General features: G+C 38.6%; 1 protein-coding gene across 1 annotated transcript; it reads right to left on the bottom strand.

Annotated features, from left to right (window-relative positions):
* Positions 1 to 11,856: 11,856 nt before the first annotated feature.
* LOC121267984 (glutamate receptor 2.9-like) lies at positions 11,857 to 15,637 on the bottom strand. The gene is made up of 5 exons (XM_041172076.1): positions 15,431 to 15,637; positions 13,874 to 15,189; positions 13,218 to 13,524; positions 12,730 to 13,127; positions 11,857 to 12,300 (listed from the first exon to the last, which is right to left on the bottom strand). The coding sequence occupies exons 1-5, from the start codon at positions 15,582 to 15,584 to the stop codon at positions 11,857 to 11,859; spliced, it is 2,619 nt and encodes an 872-aa protein (XP_041028010.1). The 5' UTR covers positions 15,585 to 15,637.
* Between the last annotated feature and the right edge of the window lie 4,469 nt (positions 15,638 to 20,106).

The following is a 20,106-nucleotide window of genomic DNA, read 5'->3' on the forward strand; positions in this document are numbered from 1 at the left end:
ATATATATATAAATAAAAGAAGGAAAAATCTAATTGTAAACGATTATGCGTACTAATACGCGTACTCATTCAATATGATTGGTCAGAAAGTAGATTTTATTGAAAATAATACTAATTTGACTTTAGAATATGAAGATAACAACATTAGTATGCAGATTGGTACGCAAACTTGTTTGTATATAGCAAAACTCATAAAATAATATTCTTGCTAGAAACAAAAATGCATAATGTTGACTAGTAGTTAATTTAATTTTCTAGATTCCAATATAGAAATATCAAATTATTGAACCGTAGTCGGTCGACGTCTTTTCGATTATATGAATTACAGATTTTAAAATTCAAGCATACCGCGTTAATATTTGACTTATATTATATGTAGTGCATGAGCCGCTAAACAACATTCTCAGAATCTACGTACTGACTTGCTGGGATAAATATACTTTCTATATATACTTAATTTTACATTTTACAATATCCTAAATTATTAGAATCGACACTTTCACATTCAAACTACTAAGATTCATGTGTCCTATTTTTAACCGTTAGAATTGACATATTGGGGTGCAAATTTTAAATTTTTAAAAGCTAGAAAGAAAGCATAGTATACAAGTTTTTGCATACAACTTTGAAAAATGCAAAGGGCCAAAAGTACAGACGGTAGTTTGAACTTTGAATTATTAGGTATAAGTTAATTAGTATGCTAATTTTTCCAAACTTGTTGGAATGTTTCAATCAAATATTATAACTATAATTATAAGATAAATATTTTAGTCACAAAGAGATTAATTCACAAAAATAAATTCACAAACTGATGTGACTTAAATATTAATGTGGTACGTCAGATTGTAAAGTTATTTTTATTGTAAAATAGACTTAACGTATAACATAAAACTATATCAATTTATGAATTTATTTTTATGAAATTGACCTTTTTGTGTGACTATAACACTAGTACTCTTAAAATCAGGTTTTAGACGAGTACTTTAAAGTTGGAATTCCCGTTCGGTTGACAAACGATACGTGAGAACTGCAATGCAAACCTTTAGAATGCAAACCTTTAGCTAGGGTCGATATATTGGTAACGAAGTAAGACTGGTTCAAGTCTTATTACAAGCCTTGATCAGTACGTAGCCGCGTATAACTTTGTCCTTGCGGCTTCACACGCAAACGGTCAGATTAACTTAAATTTATATATTCAACAAAGTTTGTAGCTCTTATGGTCCGTTCGTTAAAATATTTAAGACTTGAACCGGTCTTGGTAAACCATTCAAAATTCAAAACACGTTGTCTTGAATCTCCGGACCTGCAAAAATCTGAAGCACCATCAATATTACTATTGTCTGATGATAACAGCTTGATACACAAAGATATTACATAAAAATAAACTCAAAGACTAACGTGATTTCATACTATCTGTTAGATCTACTTTACAATAAAAGTAAAGTATGAGATATGATCTTTACTTGAATACATGCAGGATGGGATTTTGCCAAGATTCATCATGAATTGTGCAGCTAGAACTGTAATTTTGAGATGAATCCCGCCCAATGGGGCGCTACGTACGTAATCTATCATGCCATGCTAATTTCTTTATGCGTTCGAGCTAGGGAGACTAAACTAAATAAATATTAAAGGTGGATTAAACTAAGAGTAATGATATATATTAGTTTTAAATGCATAAGTCTCGTACAGATCCTTTACAAAAGAACACCAATATGATTAGCAGTTTGACAGTGAGAGATAGGATCCATGAAAATATAATCTGACCTCGTTGATCTTGTAATGGCTGATATTTTTTAAGAAAATGAAAAAAAAAAGAAACGTAGAACCCGAATAAAAAGACTTTTGGAAACTGCAACCAAAATCAAGGCCGGTCGGGACGTTAAAATGGACCTGCAGTGTGGAATAAAGACTTGGTCAAAGACAACATAGGCAGCATAGGCTGGTTTGGATATTTGTGGGATCGCGATGATTAGCAACATTAACAGCTCGTGATGAAAAGTGCGTGCTTTTCAAGGATTAATTGAAGCAGTCTTTCCATTAACCCAAATCCAATGATCGATTTGTTGGAAAATCAACACAGCGAAAGGGATAAAAGTAGTAATAAAATAATACACTCTACGCATTTAGTGACACTAAGAATTTAACGTGGTTCGGCAACTGCCTACATCTACAGAAAAGAGCTTCACTAATTAAATAGTGGTACACAAGAAAATATTACAGAGGAAGAGGATCACATTCCACTCAACTCAACTCAACTCTCTTCTTTTCTCTCAGAGCTCTCCGGGCTCTCTTTCTTTTCTTTTCTTCTTGGGTGTGAATTGAGGCACTCGCCGAATGCCTCAATTTATAGGCAACTCGCTTTACGTATGAATGCATTTATTTGCATTCAATGGACAGTTGAGCATTGGACGCTGGGTGTTGGGCGTTGAGTGCTGAAGGTTCAGAAGCACATGTTGACTGCTTGGGGCAGGGACTTCAACAATTCTCCCCCTCCATGCCCATTTACTTAGATGCTCTCCATCCCAGCTATGTATCTGCATAACTCAAGCTTTTCACTTGTAACCACATTCGTCAGCATGTCCGCTGGATTCTCTTTCGTATGGATCTTCACAAGCTTCAATAGCTGTTGTTCCATCGCTTCGCCTATCCAATGATAGCGGATATCAATATGCTTGGTGCGGGAGTGGTACATTGAATTCTTGCTCAAATCTAGAGCACTTTGACTATCACAATGTACCGTGTAGTCTTCTTGACTAACCCATAGTTCTTGGAGTAAACGCTTCATTCATAACATTTCTTTCCCTACTTCCGCTGCGGCAACGTACTCTGCCTCTGTTGTAGATAAAGCAACACACTTCTGCAATTTGGATTGCCAAGAGATAGCTCCTCTTGCAAAAGTGAAGAGAAATCCTGAAGTAGATTTCCTGCTATCCAGATCCCCTGCCATATCTGAATCTGTATAGCCTTCCAAAACTGGTTTAGCTCCCCCAAAACACAAGCACATCTTTGATGTACCTTTTAGGTACCTGAGAATCCACTTGACTGCTTCCCAATGATCCTTTCCTGGATTTGAAAGGAATCTGCTCACCATACTTACAGCATGAGCAATATCTGGTCTGGTACAAACCATTGCATACATTAGGCTTCCTACTGCTGCAGAGTAGGGGACTGCTTCCATTTCTTCAATCTCTTTCTTTGAAGAAGGACACGAGCTCTTGCTCAACTTGAAGTGGTTTGCAAGTGGAGTACTGACTGGCTTAGCATCTCCCAGGTTGAAACGTCTGATGACCCGTTCAACATATTTTTATTGTGATAGCCACACTCTTTTAACTTTCCTATCACGAACAATCTTCATGCCCAAAAGTTGCTGTGCTGGGACCTTGTCATCTTGGAACCTTCGAACATAGACACACTAATCTGCAACAAGTCTCTTGTAACCATGACTCATCATGAATGAGTCGAACTTCTTGTACCATTGCCTCGGCGCTTGCTTGAGGTCATAGAGACTCTTCTTTAGCTTGCAGACTAAGTGATCTTTCCCTGGAGCTTCAAACCCTTCTGGTTGCTCCATATAGATTTCCTCCTCCAAATCTCCATGGAGAAAGGTTGTCTTCACATCCATCTGTTCGAGTTCCAAATTCAAGCTGGCTACCAATCCGAGTATAGATTGACATCATTTTCACCACCGAGAAAAATATCTCGTCAAAGTCGTTTCCCTTCTTCTGTTGGAATCCTTTGACAACCAATCTAGCCTTGTGCTTTATCAGCTTTCCTTGGCCATCTTTCTTCAGCTTGAACACCCATTTACTTTTTAGGGCTTTCTTTCCTTCAGGAAGTTTCACCAACTCATAGGTCTGATTTTTCTACAAAGAACTCATCTCTTTTTGCATTGCCTGCACCCATAGGCTTCTATCAGCATGAGTTTGAACTTCCTGGAAGCTCTCCGGCTCCCCCTCATCAGTAAGCAGAATATAGTCTGATTCCGGATATCTCATCGACGGAATCAGTAGGCAGCCTCTTGCCGATCTTCTTGGTTGAGCTTCATCAACCAAAGTAGGTTCATCACCATCTAACCCTTGTGGTGGTATACCAGCTGCTGGTGGAGAGGGTTCTTGCTCCCCCTGCTCGACACCCTGAGCTTCTTCTTCTTCTGCTTCTGGATCTCGATCATGCATATTCTCATTATCTGTGGCAAACTGTAATGGTGCATGATGTGTATAGGAACTAAGCTCTACTGACATCGAGGAAGCTTCAGTTCCTATATGCTGGTTTTCATGGAACACAACGTCCATACTTCTGACAATTCTCTTTGTCACTGGATCCCATAGCTTGTATCTAAATTCTTCATCTCCATATCCAACAAAGATACATGGAGTTGTTTTGACATCAAGCTTCTGTCTCAGCTCCTTGGATACGTGTGCAAAGGCTTTGCACCCAAACACTCTCAGGTGAGAGTAAGAGACATCTTTTCCAGACAAAACATTCTCAGGAACTTCAAATTCCAGTGGTGCAGAAGGTGATCTGTTGATTAGGTAACAGGCAGCACGAACAGCTTCACCCCAGAATGGCTTTGGTAACTTGGTCATACTGAGCATGCATCTTGTTCTTTCAATGATAGTCCGATTCATTCTTTCAGCTACATCATTGTGCTGAGGGGTATATGAGACCGTCTTCTCATGTCGAATACTGTGATCAGCGCAGTATGCAACGAACCTTTTGGAAACATATTCTCCTCCATTGTCCGTTCGCAAGTACTTCAACTTCTTTCCCGTCTCTCTTTCCACTAGGGTGTGGAAATTCTTGAAGTGCTCGAAGACTTGATCCTTTGACTTCAAAACATATACCCAGACCTTTCGTGAAGCATCATCAATGAATGTCACGAAATATCTATTACCTCCTAATGACTCTTCTTCCATGGGACCACATACATCAGAGTGTACCAGACTCAACAACTCTGATCTTCTCTTCGTAGAGGAATTGAACAAGACTCTGCGTTGTTTGCCAAACAAACAATACTCACAAGGGTTTAACGCTATTCCTTTGGCAACTTTTATGAGTGCCTTCTTCGCAAGCGTATCCAACCATTTCTCACCCATGTGTCCGAGTCTCTTGTGCCACAGATTTGGTGATGCCTCGTCTTTCACTGCATTGAGGCTATCAGTACCAATCTTCATATGGGTCTTGTATAACGTACCGCAAATATGTCCTCAGGCGACAACCATGGCACCTTGTGACAGCTTCCAAGTGCCATTGCTGAAGTAGCTGTCATAGCCTTGTTGATTAAGGGCTGTTCCCGAAATCAGGTTGAGTCGAAGGTCAGGAATGTGTCGAACATCTTTCAACACCATGGTACAACCAACGTTGGTTTTTATCTGCACTTCGCTAACTCTCACGATCTTCGAGGAACTGGCGTTCCCCATCCTTACCGTACCAAAGTCTCCTACTTTGTACGTACTGAAAAATTCACTATGGGAAGTGGCATGGTATGATGCTGCTGTGTCTACCACCCACTCAACATCATGGCTTGCAACGTGCAGACACGTCTCGTCACTGGTGGAGAGTATTGCCACATCTCCTGAAAGAGTGACAAGGGTTTCACCATCTTCTTTCTTCAGCTTATTGCTTTGACCTTGCTCCCTTAAAAACTTGTTGCAGTTTTTCCTTATGTGGCCTTCTTTGCCACAATGGTAACATTTCATGCTACCTGTCTGCTGGTTCCTGCTACTGCTGGATCTTCCACGTGGTTGAGACTTCCCTCTGTTTCTGCCTCCACTTCTCCCTCTATCATCACCCCGAGGCCTTTCTCTACTCTCGGTGACAAGGACATGAGTTTGATTCATGCTTGTCTCTTTTCGTCTGGCCTCCTCATTAAACAGGGCATCCTTAACCATCGTCATGGTAAGTTTGCCATCTGGAGTAGAGTTACTGAGGGAGACCACCAGCGTCTCCCAACTATCTAGTAACGAACTGAGAAGTAGTAGGGCTTGTTCTTCATCGCCAAGATTCAGGTTGACGGATCCGAGCTGGTTAACTACGTTTTGAAACTCGCTAGTGTGCTCTGCAACAGAGGTGAAGCTCTTCAACTTCAAGTTAACAAGCCGTCTCATCAAGAGGGCCTTGTTTCGAGCAGTCTTAGCTCGATACATATCCTCCAACTTTTTTCAGAGGCTATATGCATCTGTCTCCTGGGCCACGTGGTGAAAAACACTATGGTCAATCCATTGTCTGATCTGACCGATAATCTTCTTGTGCATCTTTCTCCACACTTGATCCGTAACTTCATCTGGTTTCTTCCCTTCATCTTCTAAAGGGTCAGACAGATCTTTACAGTTCAATAGACCCTCCATCCAAGGCCTCTAGACTATAGTTTGAGGCAGTCAGCTTTATCATGGCGCCTGATGCTAAATCCTCCATGGATTTAGACTGATTCTAAATACAAAATGCAAGTACAGGATGTAAGACCCAGCCACTGCCATCCATGCACGTGGTTCACGTTTCCAGAATCGCTCGCACGGGTTCACGCCATTCGTTGCACAGGTTCTCGTCCAGTTTCTTTTCCATTTTCATGCATGTCCGTTCATCATTTTTCCTCTAGGTTTTATCTCTTTACTACTTTTATCTTATATATATGTTAAACATATTCAACCCTAGACTAAGCGCCGCTCGTTCTCTTCTTCGCAGAAGGCCATCTTTGCTCTGCTAAACACCAAACCGAAGGCTCGGGTTGCACCTGGTAAACTGCCACCCCAAACCATCCGGTCTTCACCCATCACCTTGAAGCTTAGTCCGGTCCTCACCATCGTGCTCAGCCGTACAAAGCCACCGCAAGCTGTCGTCGCACCACCCTCGGTCCACCGTGCCTAGCCACATGGTGCTGCCACCCAACGCCATAGCCTTGGTTGCAGCCCCGAAATACTCTGTTTTAGTTGTAAAAAACAGAGCAGTTCCAAGCCGCTGCAATCACCCTCCATCGTGAGCTCCTCCGCGCTGTGCCTCCACAGAAACTGTCGGCGAGGACTTCCCATCATCCCAGACCGTCGCACGCCGCCTCTAGCCCCCGGTAAGCTCACGCCATTTCCGGTTGGAGTTCCTTTTCTCTCGGTCTCTCCCTTGTTCTCTCACCGTGTGCCACTCTTACTTGTCTCTCTCTCTCTTGCTCTCGCAGCCAGTGACCAAGCGCGACCCCTTCCGCCGTAGCCAACCACCAGCTCCACGCCATCGTACCCCCACCTTCCCGTAAGTGCTGCCGCTGCACTACTATTACGTTTTTGTTTTCTGTTTTTCCAGTAGTTCATTTTATGGTCTATATATATATGTGTGTAATTACGTTAACTATAGTAGGAAGTAATATTACTTTTACCCCTTATAGTATTACTCCAGAGTTACTGTTTCGGGTGTTCAAGTTAATGAGTTTATATTATGTACTTTGGGTTTGAAATCAATGAATATATTACGTGGGTTACAGAGTATGTTTTTATTTGGACGGCAACGTGTGGTTTTATATTGTGAAGTTGGTTTTTGTAAGAGACTGATATTTTAACGGAATATTTTCTTCATATAAATATTGATGAATTTTTGAAGTGATCGGCAAATGCAAAATCTTAATTTTTAAATCCTTTTAAAAGAATATTTAAAAAAAAAAGAAACAAAAGTATGATTTTCTACTTATGATGATCTCGATATAGTTATGTTGTTTTAGTTTTATAAATTATAGTAAGATCTCAATTGTAAATAAGTTGGAATTTAATGTTTTTAGTCGGAGTTTTGATGTTGGATAGTGATGAGTTTAGAACGTGATGTTGGTATTTCAGGAATAATGAGAATTTTGGGTCTGAGGAATTAAAAATGGATTATTTTAGAAGTTTTAGGATTGAATATCAAAATACGAGATTGATTGGAAATTTATAAAAATTTACGTGATTTTCTTGTAGGTGAAGATTAGTATTTATTCGACACTTTTGGGAATTTTTTTTTGAAAAAGCTAAGAAGCCCAGGTAAGCGGGGTTCCTATGCTAGATTTGCATAAAAAGAAATGAACTGAGGTTAGCTTGTAAAAATGTGCATGTTGTTTTAAAATGAAAAGGTGAAAAACAACTTCAGTGTATGTTTTGCATTCAATCATAAGATACGGATAAAAGAGAAAATAAATGTTTTGACATGAAATGTATAGACATGAGCAATACTTGACATGCTTCTGAAATATGCAAAAGAGCGAATATGATACCATTGAGAATTTCATACATGTGGTATGAAATGATTTGGATCTGTTTTTGATCAAATGGAAATGATATGAATATGTTTCGTACGTGTTTTGATATGATATGGATATGATAAAATTTTGGCATACTTATCTGTTCTGAATCTGATTCTGAATATGGTTCTGATATGATGATACAGGTTCACGTGATATGGTTGGTACCAACATGATATGATATGATATGAATGCACCGACTTTGGAAACAAAGTGATCTTTTACGTGTTCTTTCCTGTGTGCACACTCGGGGCTCCGAGATTGAAAAAGGGGAAGTTTCACAACATGATACTGTCTGGTTTGGCCACCGGGGATAGCACAACCCTACCACAGGGGTTAAATATGGTATGTGACATGATATGATATAATAAGATAAGATGTGCAGTTACGTTATGCCAAAGCAGCTTTTGAATATGAATTTGGTTTATGAGTATGAAAAGATTTTAAAAGTAGCTCTGATTTTTCCTGATAATACGTTTTGAGATGTGTATATAAAAATGAAATGATTTATTTCTGCATACTAAACTTTCTAAAATTAGCTCATGTTTACATACTAGTATATGTTCTCTGCTTGCTGAGTTGTGGATGACTCACCCCCTTATCTTCATATATTTTTAGATGACATTGATTACCCAGCTGGGGGTCAGGAATAGAATTGAAGCTGGCTAGATATGGATGAAAGGTTGGGTACTTAAGAGTACCATTGTTAGTAGATGGATTTAACTTGAGTATTTGAAGTACTTTATGTTGTTTGGACCTATTGAGACCTAAAGATGTATTGTTTAATTTTGTTGAGGTTATTGGGAGATTTTGGACCCCCTTTGGTTTATGTTTTTGAAATGATGACTTATGGAGTTTGTATTATGGTTATTTGGAAAATATGAGTTTGTGTGCTAATCATGAAGTCCATGGAGTTTTAAGTGCTTGGAGAGACGGGTTTGTAAGTGACAGGTAGTAATTCTCTGACCCTTCCGGGTGCGGGGCGTTACACAGGATCTTTAAAGTGGAATATCGCAAAACGGACAGCACCGTTGTGTCCGGAACGTTTGATTTTGTTGGAAACGAGTCTTGTTTCGTCAAAATCGGACTCAGATAGCACAATGAATGAGCAAAAGAACCAAAACAGGAACATTGTCGTGCGTGCGGCACGTGGCGCGACTAACAGCACCTAGGCGCGTGTTCTTCACGCGCCAGAACCTCACTGGAGCGCGTGGAACGCGTAGGCGCGTGTATCTAACGTGCCTTCTGGATTCAAGTGCGCGTGGACTTCACGCGCAAGACTCTCTCAGGAGCGCGTGCGGCGCGTGCCGAGAGTGAGTATCACGCGCTCGTACCTCCCTGGGCGTGTGCGGCGCGTGTCGATAGTGGGCTCACTCTCCTATCTTCAGACGGCGCATGAGGGAGCGTGCGGCGTCCGTCCGGCCTCTGGTTTTCACCGCTTTTCTTGTCTCGATGAGACGAACACAGTGGTATGCTCAAATTTGAAAACTGAGCTATACACTAAAAACGAGTTTTCTGTAAAAAAAACTATTCCCAACAATCGCTCTGATACTACTTGTTGAGAAATCAACACAGCGGAAGGGATAAAAGCGGTAATTAAAGAGTACACTCTACGCACTTAGTGACACTAATAATTTAACGTGATTCGGCAACTGCCTACATCCACAGAAAAGAGTTTTACTAATTAAATAGTGGTACACAAGAAAATATTACAGAGGAGGAGGATCACACTCCACTCAACTCAACTCTCTTCTTTTCTCTCAGAGCTCTCTGGGCTCTTTCTCTTTTCTCTTCTTCTTGGGTGTGAATTGAGACTCTCGACGAATGCCTCAATTTATAGGCGACTCGCTTCACGTATGAATACATTTATTTGCATTCAATGGACAGTTGAGCGTTGGATGCTGGGTGTTGGGCGTTGAGTGCCGAAGGTTCAGAAGCAAGCAGTCATTGTTGACTGCTTGCTTGGGGCAGGGACTTCAACACGACTGTTGGTTTGTGCATAATATCATGTCGGCAAACTCTACTGATCACAGTGGAAGATACGTCCGGCAATGGCTAAGTACAGCGTTTTCTTCGTGCATGGCGCGCGCAAAGTCTAATTAAAACTATGAAATATTCGAGTCATACATATAGTACTTTTTTTTGTGTTCGATCGAATTTTCATATATTTTTTGGCTTTGATTTGGTGCCAAGGAAACATCTCCATTCTGTGGATATATATTGACAGGTTTTGAAGATTCAAAACAAAAAATAATGAGAGAAAAGAATTTGCTTCAAAGCATGTTATAATGTCGTTTTTTTTAAGATAATATTTACCTCAATTAATAACAATATGCATATAGGTTACAAGTGAATTTGCTTCCAAGATACTATGAAGTTTAGAATAAGTTTGTTTGTCTAACTGTATTAAGTGCATATGAAATTAGACTCCGAATATCCTTAAAATTTACTATTCAATTAAGATATTAGAAATCTATTCTCTACAAAATGAACAAATCTTAATAAATAATATGAAGAAACGAAAAACTTTTAGGAGAGAGAGAACTTTGAAATTTCCTTATTAGATTGTTTAATTCGTAAGCCAATAGATCTATTTATAGATAGTCAAAATATGCAAACCATTCGTCGCTTTAACATCTGTTCCAAATATCTATATTTATCATAACTAATGCCAAGCAATGTGTTCGTCTGACTCGGTCCAATGATCACTGCGCTTCTCCACTAACAGTTTTGTACCGGTTCGAGTCCCAGTGGTACTTGTAAGCCACTGAATGGCCTCCGATAGTATGTGGACCCAAAATCATACAAGCATAATAAGCTTATAACTTTTTATAATTCCTCTATTTCTAAAATAATTCATAATTTTCAAAATAAATCCTAAAATATATTATTAATAATAAATATAATATATATTATTTTAAAAATATTTCTGGCAGGGAGTGGACGGAAAATTAGCCTGCACATATATAATTTATTAACAAAAGGGAAAATATGTTTCATAAAATATAACATTCATAATACAAAAGAAAGGCACATTGGATGCGAAGGAAGGCCCTTCGAGGGAGGAAGTCATCATGAGCAGTCACTCCTTGCCTACCACGCATGCTGAAATGCTACAAGTTGATCATGTGCATGACCAACAGACGGAGGGTGCATTTCTTTTTACACAAATTAAACGTTTTGTACATACTTACCTTGATACATACACAAACATATGTGAAATTATCATATTTTTAACCGTTGTCCCGATCTCATCATTTCTTGATGTGAAATTAAATGATTAGTAAACAAATGACGTAACGTACAAATAGTCTTCTAATCATTTGATAATACATCGTAAGATAACGAGAAGATAATGACTAAAAGCATTTTGTATGTCCACTATTTAATTAGACAATAACTCAAAATACCCAAATCATAAAAGTATGCTTATTTTAGTAAGGAGTTCTGCCCTTCCAGCATATAATACGGGCAGGCGAGATGTAACGGTGCGTTAAGAGTATCAGAAGTGCTAATGACTTCCTTCCTTGAAGAGGATTAATTCAAATTCGATGCGTCTTCTACTACACTCGATGTCCCTTCTTCGGCAGTACTACTCAATGTCATGCGCCTGCCAGAATTGGAGCTCTTCCTGGATTCTTGGTATGAAATTGTCTTATTAGTTCAACCGCCTTCTTCCAAACGCCCTCATCTCTTCCTCTCTTATGGATTTCAAAGTATCTTACAAGTCTAACCACATTCTTCCAAACGCTCTCGTCACCTGGAGTAACATTTCCTTCGTAAGCATCTTGATGTCGCCGATGATTTACAAGGAAATGAATTAGGGATAGCAGAAGACAAATGGTAGATGTGGAGAAAGATATTAGATAAAGAACCAAAAAGCTCTGGAGTCTCAAGCTATTAGGTGTGTGGGAAGTTAAGTTGGTTGAACACTCATGTGATGGAGTCAGCCATTTATCTTCCAGTGACTTCAACTCTCCACTCTCAGATAGCTTTAGAATGGCTTCAGAAAAATCCTTGACAATTGGCGACCCTTTCTGGAAGGCCTAAGAGAGGGAGCAAGAGATCAAGAATTACTATTGGGTTTTCTTGTAGAACATGAAACAGTTGTCAACCTTTTGAGAAGAATCGAAAAAGACAATTAACAAGAAAAAGTTAAAACTTTTGGGAGTAGTCTAAAATGATCCTTTATTGGCTCTGCTCACAAGTCCAAACAATAATGTATGCATGCAGGAAAAGGCTGAATAGAAATCAGAACTAAATTGTTTCTTTGCGAAGCATGAAATGATTGCATTTTCACAGTAGTCATGATCATGTATCTTATACTCAAAAATCTATTTTTGGGTAAGCATACTGAAAAGTGTTCAGATGCATAAAACTAAAACATGGAGAAGCATTTTAGAGTGGTCAACTCAGAAGTCTTGAAAAATTGATAAGGTTTAATTTTAGTGTAATGTTTAAAGTTAACTACTCACAAAGGCCAATCCACCGTATCTGTTGACAGGCATGGTGCCACTGTATCCCTTGCAGTACTTATTGAGGAAAACCTTCTCATATGGGAGTTCGAGGAAGGCAGCAGCTATATTGTTGAATTGGAATTCCTCAAGGTACATGTATTCATTGCTGACATCCACAATATTCTCTGAACTGAAGTTAAGCTCATTCTCCACGTATTTCCTTACAAATGAATTGCCACTGCAACCAACTTTCAGGTTGTTTTTCTTCAACGACTGAATGTCTGTAAACGTTGGTTGAAGTTGTTGGACGGTGAGCATTGAAGACAGGCTAGCAGTGTAGCTCGATGTTAGGACCAAGACGACAAAGAGCCAAACTACAATAACCACGCGTGTGGAGTTGTTATGGATTTTTTCCCCTGCAACATCAAACCATGTGGTATGAGTCTTCGATTCATAAGTAAAGCCTAATAGAATATCTTAGGATCTATACTGAAATTGATACATACTATGAGCAAAGAACAGAGAGGAGATGGTAAACCATAGGGAAGTGCTAATCTGACTCTTCCATGGTCCACTAAATTCTGGATTGGATTGGTGCTCCAGGAACCAAACTACGAGCATTGTGTAGATCAAGATGGCACCAGTGACTACCCACAATTCCCAGGTGAAAGGCACTGTAAACATCAATGCTGACCATTCAGGTTTTGCCGGTACCATCATTTCCAAACTCGAGTCGGCATATGGAAGAGTAAAATCCACGTACTGCAGTCTCTTGGCTAGTATGGTGAAGTCGCCAATTACAGCATCGTATGTCTTTTATTGTATTTAATTTTCGACCAACATGACAAGTATAAGATCTTAATCAGAACAAACAATTGTACCCGAGTAAAAGAGAATATCAAAAACGAGTCGGATTAGTTCACATGCAGGGGCTTCTTTTGTATCTAGTCATTGATTAATTGCTCTTCTAAAGGGTCTCTTTGTCCCTCTGAGTTAATTTAAAATGACTTATCAGAGAAGTTTTGAACAATATTAAATGTAAATCGGATGGTGGTTTCTAAAAGAACGAGGCGTCGTTTATATGGAGAATAATTTTAGTACGTATTTAGTTTCTACAGTACAAAAACAACTACATGAAAAATGGCAGAGAAAAAGTTGTTACCTTGTTATAGACACCAGTAATTAGATCATCGTAGCTCCCATTGTGTGCCTCAAATTCATAAGGAAGATGATACCCTAAAAGGTCTCGTACCTTATGGAAAATTTGGATGCAGAAGCCATCATATTTGTTCTGATTTGGCTTCTCTCCATACTTAACCTTCACAAATTTATCAAACGTTGCTCTGCCAGGAACTGCAATTTTCAGTGGCTTTGCATCGGTAGGCATTTCCCAACCTGTTGGAGTCCGTTTCAAGTTTCCTGGCCAAGTTACTGGACCGGACAAAGTGTTGACGGAGTTAGAATCTACATTACCACGTCCATTTTTCTGCTCACCTTTTTCTATAGAAGGGCTGATCAATGAGAAGCCAAACTCTGGTGTCCAGAAGTCTATTTCTTTGTATCTCTTCCCAATCACATTTACGATCCTCAGTGTAGAGCTGTCTAAGAGCTGGCCTCCTTCAAAACGTATTTTTCCACTTAAACCAGAGAAATTGCTCGATAACATATTATCTAACAATATCTTTGGATTGCTGGTGTTAGTAGCCATTCTCTCTATCGCTTGTGTAACAACTCTAATGCTATCGTACGCTCGCAGAGCATAAATTCCAGGGTCGAAGTTATCTTCCTCTAGATATTCAGCTCTGAATATTTTCCGAAAATGGGCATAAAAATCTCGATACTCGGAATTGCCAATCTCAGAATAATAAGTCTTTATTCCTATTGCGCCCTCTATAGATGAAATAACGGAGTTGTTCACGGAGTCCAGCAGACTTGTTATGCTGTCTGAGATTATCCAAGCTGAGTCTCTCCCGACAAGTCCCATATGCTTAGCTTCTTTGAACAAATAAGTTGCCATCTCTAATGATGAATGAAGGACGACAAAGACACGAGCTTGTGTTTTCAGTAGCTTAATTAGCTCTTCTTGGACAACCCTTTCCGAATCAGGCACAGAAGAATATGGTGGGAGGACCAAACGGTACTCAATCTCCGAGCCAGCATTTTGTAGAGCCTCAGATAATAGTGCTAACATGCCGGCGTTACTGCCATATCCTTCATCTTCGTAAATCGCTATGACCCTTTGCCAATTGTACGCATGAACAATATCTGCGATGCATTGTATCTGTTCAGAACCATTTTTGGCCATTTGTATCATGAAAGGCCAAAGAAGTGGCATTAGAGGCGGGTTAATGACTGGTGCTGCGAACGAAATGACTGGAACACGATCTTGCCTTCCAACATCGGCTACTAGAGCTGCTTCCGGCCATGCATGCATGCCTATAATCACTTTTACCTTTTGGTCTCTAATCATCTCTTCTGCTGCAACCAAAATGTTGATATATATTTTTAAATATAATTATTTTGGTGCATTTTCACTACTCTTAGTCTAAACTCGTCTTATTGTGTTGATATGACAAAATATATCAATATATTTCGCATGAACACTACGAAACGAGAGTGAGATAAAAGTATAGCGTATAATATAACTTGTATGTTAATCGTGCTTACTCGAACACCTCGTCTGAAAAAAGCACTGAAGTAGTAGATATATATAACATACCAGCAGAAGTGACTGATCTAAGAGCATGCCGGAAATGAAGAGACACTTGGTGAGACTTTGAATTGGTGTTGTAGTTTTGAACTGCAATTTCCATGGCTGTTTTCTCTTCTTTTCCAATACGGGTATTAACGTCAATGATTATACCCAAACTCATCACTGTTTTGTTGTTGGCTTCAGCTCCATTAATGGAGGCACAGAGAAGACAACATATCAAGAGTACTACCGGGAAGAAGAAGAAGAAGAAAGGCAAGGGTCTGGGAAACGCGGTAACTGTTACGAGTGGGAAAGGCATTTGCGATTCTTGCTGTTGGGCGTCGACTGTCGCAACTGTTTCCGTTTTAATTATCTAATTTAATTATTGGTACATGAGACATTCTCTTTCTATATAGCAAATGATCATTAGAAAGAGCATCTGATCATCATATATATATGTTGATATATAGATGCATTTTCGATCCACCGAGAATGCTGCTTCAGAAAACACGCTGTTTCGAGGAATTTTGAGAGCGTGTGGAATCATGCAATAATATCTCACATTCTTGTAGACATTGTTTTTGAAGTCTGACTTACTATGTTAATAATTATAATAATAAAAACTCATTGCAATATTTATATATCCTTTGGGTGTTTTCATAATCTTAAACCATTTCAGCATCTCTAGCTTGATCATTATAATATTAATATCGATGATATAAGAAATATCTTCGATCAATATATCATGTCATTAGAAAAATACTCAATATATATATATATATATATATATATATATAAATATTCAATCATCTCTGTTTGGTATATATATATGCATGCACGCAACTGATAATAAAATATTTCAATATTTTTTCAATGCGACAGGAAATTAGCCTATGTACCATGCATTATTAATATATAGGAGCGGCAAGAAAATATATATGTATATATATATATATAAATAATATTCTTGCTAGAAAGAAAAATGCATGCATATTGTTGACTAGTTAATTAAATATTCTAGATTCCAATCTAGAAATATCAAATTATTAAACCGTTAATTGACTTATATTATATTACTAAATCTTAATATCTCCAAGTATTACAGATTTTAAAATTCAAGCATACCGCGTTAAATTGACTTATATTATGTGTAGTGCATGAGCCGCTAAACGACAATATTCTCAGAATCTACATACTGACTTGCATCTAGTACTTTGAAAAATGCAAATGGCCAAAAGCACAGACGGTTGTTTGAAGTACAAGTTAGTCCTGCTAATTTTTCCAAACTTGTTGGAATGTTTCAATCAATTATAACTATAATTATAACATAAATATTTTAGTTATAAATGAATTTTATAAAAGTAAATTCACAAATTGATGTAACTTAATGTGATATATTAAATTGTAAATTTTTTTTTATTTTAAAATAGATCTAACATTTTATATAAAATTACATTAATTTATAATTTTATTTTTATAAAATGATCTCTTTATAACTGTAACAATATAAACGTACCTTTGGGGTCAATAAATTGGTAACGAAGTAATTAGAACGAGTCAAGTCTTATTACAAGCCTTGATCAGTAGCGTACTAATTTGTCCTTGTTCACACGCAAACGGTCATCAGAGCTTAATTTAAACAGGATCGAGATCGATGTAGAAGCAGTCAGACTCCTTATATTCAACAAAGTTTGAAGCTCTTATGGTCCGTTCGTTAAAATATTTAAGACTTGAACCGGTCTTGGTAAACCATTCAAAATTCAAAACATGTTGTCTTGAATCTCCAGACCTGCAAAAATCTGAAACACCCTCAATATTATTATTGTCTGATGATAACGATTACTTACACAAAGAGATTATATAAAAATAAATTTACAAACTAACGTAATTTTATAGAATTTATTAGATCTATTTTACAATAAAAATAAATTTACAATCTGATATAACATATTAAATCACGTCAGTTTATGAGTTTATTTTTATATAATCTTTTTGTTACTAAATTATTTTCCTTATCTAATATTAAGTGGTCGGGATCAGTTGAGTGCCGAGGAGATTCTACACAAATTGAGTCACATTATATATACGGGAAACAAACTAATGGAATATTCCTTTGAAACCAAGACATCATAAATACACTGATAATTAAGTCCTTGAGAGGATGATATATATATATATATATATATATATATATATATATATATCTATATATGATATATAGTGTTTTATGTGTTTTCAATTATAGTATTTCAACTATTGTAATTATGAGATACAAATTATCTGGGTTTGGGTTTGGGTGTGATGTGGCATGTCCCAAATTCTCTCTCGGGTTTGGGCAGCGCCTAGGGCCTTTCGTATGGCTTCGGTCGTCGCCTCCATGGGGCAGACGGAGGGAGCAAATGGTTCTTTGACGTTTATGGGAGGACAGGATACAGAAAAGAAGAATAAGAATGTGGTGTTGACGAGAGCGGCATCGTCTGGTCGTTCTCTAGCCGATATTGTGGGTTCATGGCTGCAACCTCTTCCAGAAGTAGATCTGCCTTTGAGGGAGCCCAGATTTAACGAGGGTGAGATGTTTTCTCTGTTCTCTAAGGCAGAAATCAAACAATCTTCAGAGTCATTTCGTTTTTCGGTGGCATTAAAATTTCTTCATAGGAGACCTTCTTTGGATAATATTTGAAGTTTTATTAAAAATCGGTGGGGTCTAAAATCTATTCCTGTGGTGGGGCAACTTTGAAATCCTAGGAATGTTTTGGTTCGTTTGGCGAATGAGGAGGATTTTATTCAGGTGATGGCGAGGGGAAATTCAGACATGGTGGGTGTCTCATATAAGGTGTTCCATTGGACTTTGGATTTCAGAGAAGAAGAGGATTCTCCAATGGTGTCGGTTTGGTTAACGCTATTGGGGTTGCCACCCAATTTTTTCATGTCTCTATTTTGAGAAGTATTGGGAGCGGCTTTGGAAGGTTTCTGAAATGAGATAATGCAATGGCGTGTGTCACGCGTTTGGAGTCGATGAGAATTTGTGTAGAGGTGGATGTCTTTAAACCTATAAGGCGTTCATTTTGGATTGGTCCTCCAGGTGTGGCGAACAGTCATTTCCATGTGGTTGTTTATGAATCTCTTCCCGTGTATTGTTCGAGGTGTCATAGATAGGGGCACCAGGAGAATAAATGTGGTCGGGTTGAGAGAGTGGAAGCGGAAGATGAAAGTGAATGATGTTGAGGGAGGAAAAGAGAAATTGAAACAAGTTTGGCAGTCGATGGGGGTGAGGGAACCAGAGAAGGAAGAAGAAGAAGGGGTAGGAGTGAAGCCTTCTAGACGAGAGGTCTTGCTGGAAGGTATTAAGAAGTGCTGCCTGGAGGGGGCAAAGGCAGTCTCGGAGGTTTTCTATGTGGATGGATTTGGTCAGGTTTGTGATCATGTTCAGTCTGCAATGGAGGTAACTTCTGGGGATCAAACAATCGGAGTATGTGTACAATCTGATGAGAAAGGAGCTGGGAATGAAGATTATATGCTGCAAGAGAAGAAAGGGTCAGTGACGGCTAATGATAAGACTAGGGAAAATTGGTTTGAACAATCTGAACTAGAAGCCAATAGAAAGGATCGAGAGGATTCGTGTGATGGTCTATTGAGCCCCTAATGTTTGCTTAAAGTCATTGATGAAGCTATGGAGTTTGAGTTGTTCCATTTGATAGAAAGGAGGGAGTATGGCAGAGGAGGGGAAAGTGATGTGCATAATTTTTTGGAGCATTCTTTTTCAGAGGATGAACTAGGTTAGGGTGGTGTGGAGTTGGTTCGGAAATGTTATGAATCTGATACAGAGTTGAATATCTCTCTGAAGAAACTTCAAGGAGCCAAGAAGAAACAGCCTATTGTTGTCCTTTTCTCAATTTCATCCAATAAGTTTATGTGCGGTAGTGTATAAAATTTTATTGAAACTGCTGATGAATCGACTGGCTTCAATTTTAGAGGGGATCATATCACCAGAACAAGCTGCTTTTGTGCGTGGAAGAAGCATTTTTGATAATATATCCATTGCTCAGGAAATGGTTCTTGGGCTGAATCGAAAATCTAGAGGTGAGAAGGTGATGATTAAAATTGATATGGCGAAAGCATATGATCGGGTGAGTTGGAGATTTTTTATGGAGGTTTTGAAGAGGCAGGGTTTTTCTGAGAAGTGCCGATCTATCATTTTTAATTGTATTTCCTCGTCGATTTTTTCGGTAATGCTAAATGGAAGTTCGAAGGGCTTTTTCAGATCCTTTCAGGGCCTATGTCAAGGCGATCCATTATTGCCTTATTTTTTTATTTTGATGGAGGAAATTTTGTCTCATTTGTTTAATCGAGAATTTTTATTGGGGAGAATAAAGCCGTTTGAGCAGATGGGGGTGGGGGGTGGGGAGAGTAATTAGCCATCTTTTATATGCTGATGACCTCTTGTTATTTTGGAATGGTGGTAGAGATTCAATCTGAAACACTATGCGAATTTTGAAGGTATATGAGAAGATGTCGAGCCAAGAGGTTAGTTCAAGCAAATCGTCTATAGTTTTTTCTTCATCTTTTACATTGCCTAGAAAGGAAAATTTGAAGAGTTTAACTTGTTTCGTCGAAGGATCGTGGCCTTGTATTTATTTGGGAGTGTCGTTATATGTGGGCCGTATGACGTTGTGTATGTTTGCGCCGTTGTTGGCAAAGGCATA

The sequence above is a fragment of the Juglans microcarpa x Juglans regia genome, chromosome 5S (genome assembly GCF_004785595.1).
Source record: "Juglans microcarpa x Juglans regia isolate MS1-56 chromosome 5S, Jm3101_v1.0, whole genome shotgun sequence".
Lineage (NCBI taxonomy): Eukaryota > Viridiplantae > Streptophyta > Magnoliopsida > Fagales > Juglandaceae > Juglans > Juglans microcarpa x Juglans regia.

Bases quoted from the DNA above. Each gene is read 5' to 3' on its own strand.
- LOC121267984 (XM_041172076.1), bottom strand. From the start codon at position 15,584: ATGAGTTTGGGTATAATCATTGACGTTAATACCCGTATTGGAAAAGAA. The intron at 13,525-13,873 runs GTAACAACTTTT...ATACAATAAAAG, and splicing joins TTACTGGTGTCTATAACAAG to ACATACGATGCTGTAATTGG. The intron at 13,128-13,217 runs GTATGTATCAAT...TTGATGTTGCAG, and splicing joins CTCTCTGTTCTTTGCTCATA to GGGAAAAAATCCATAACAAC.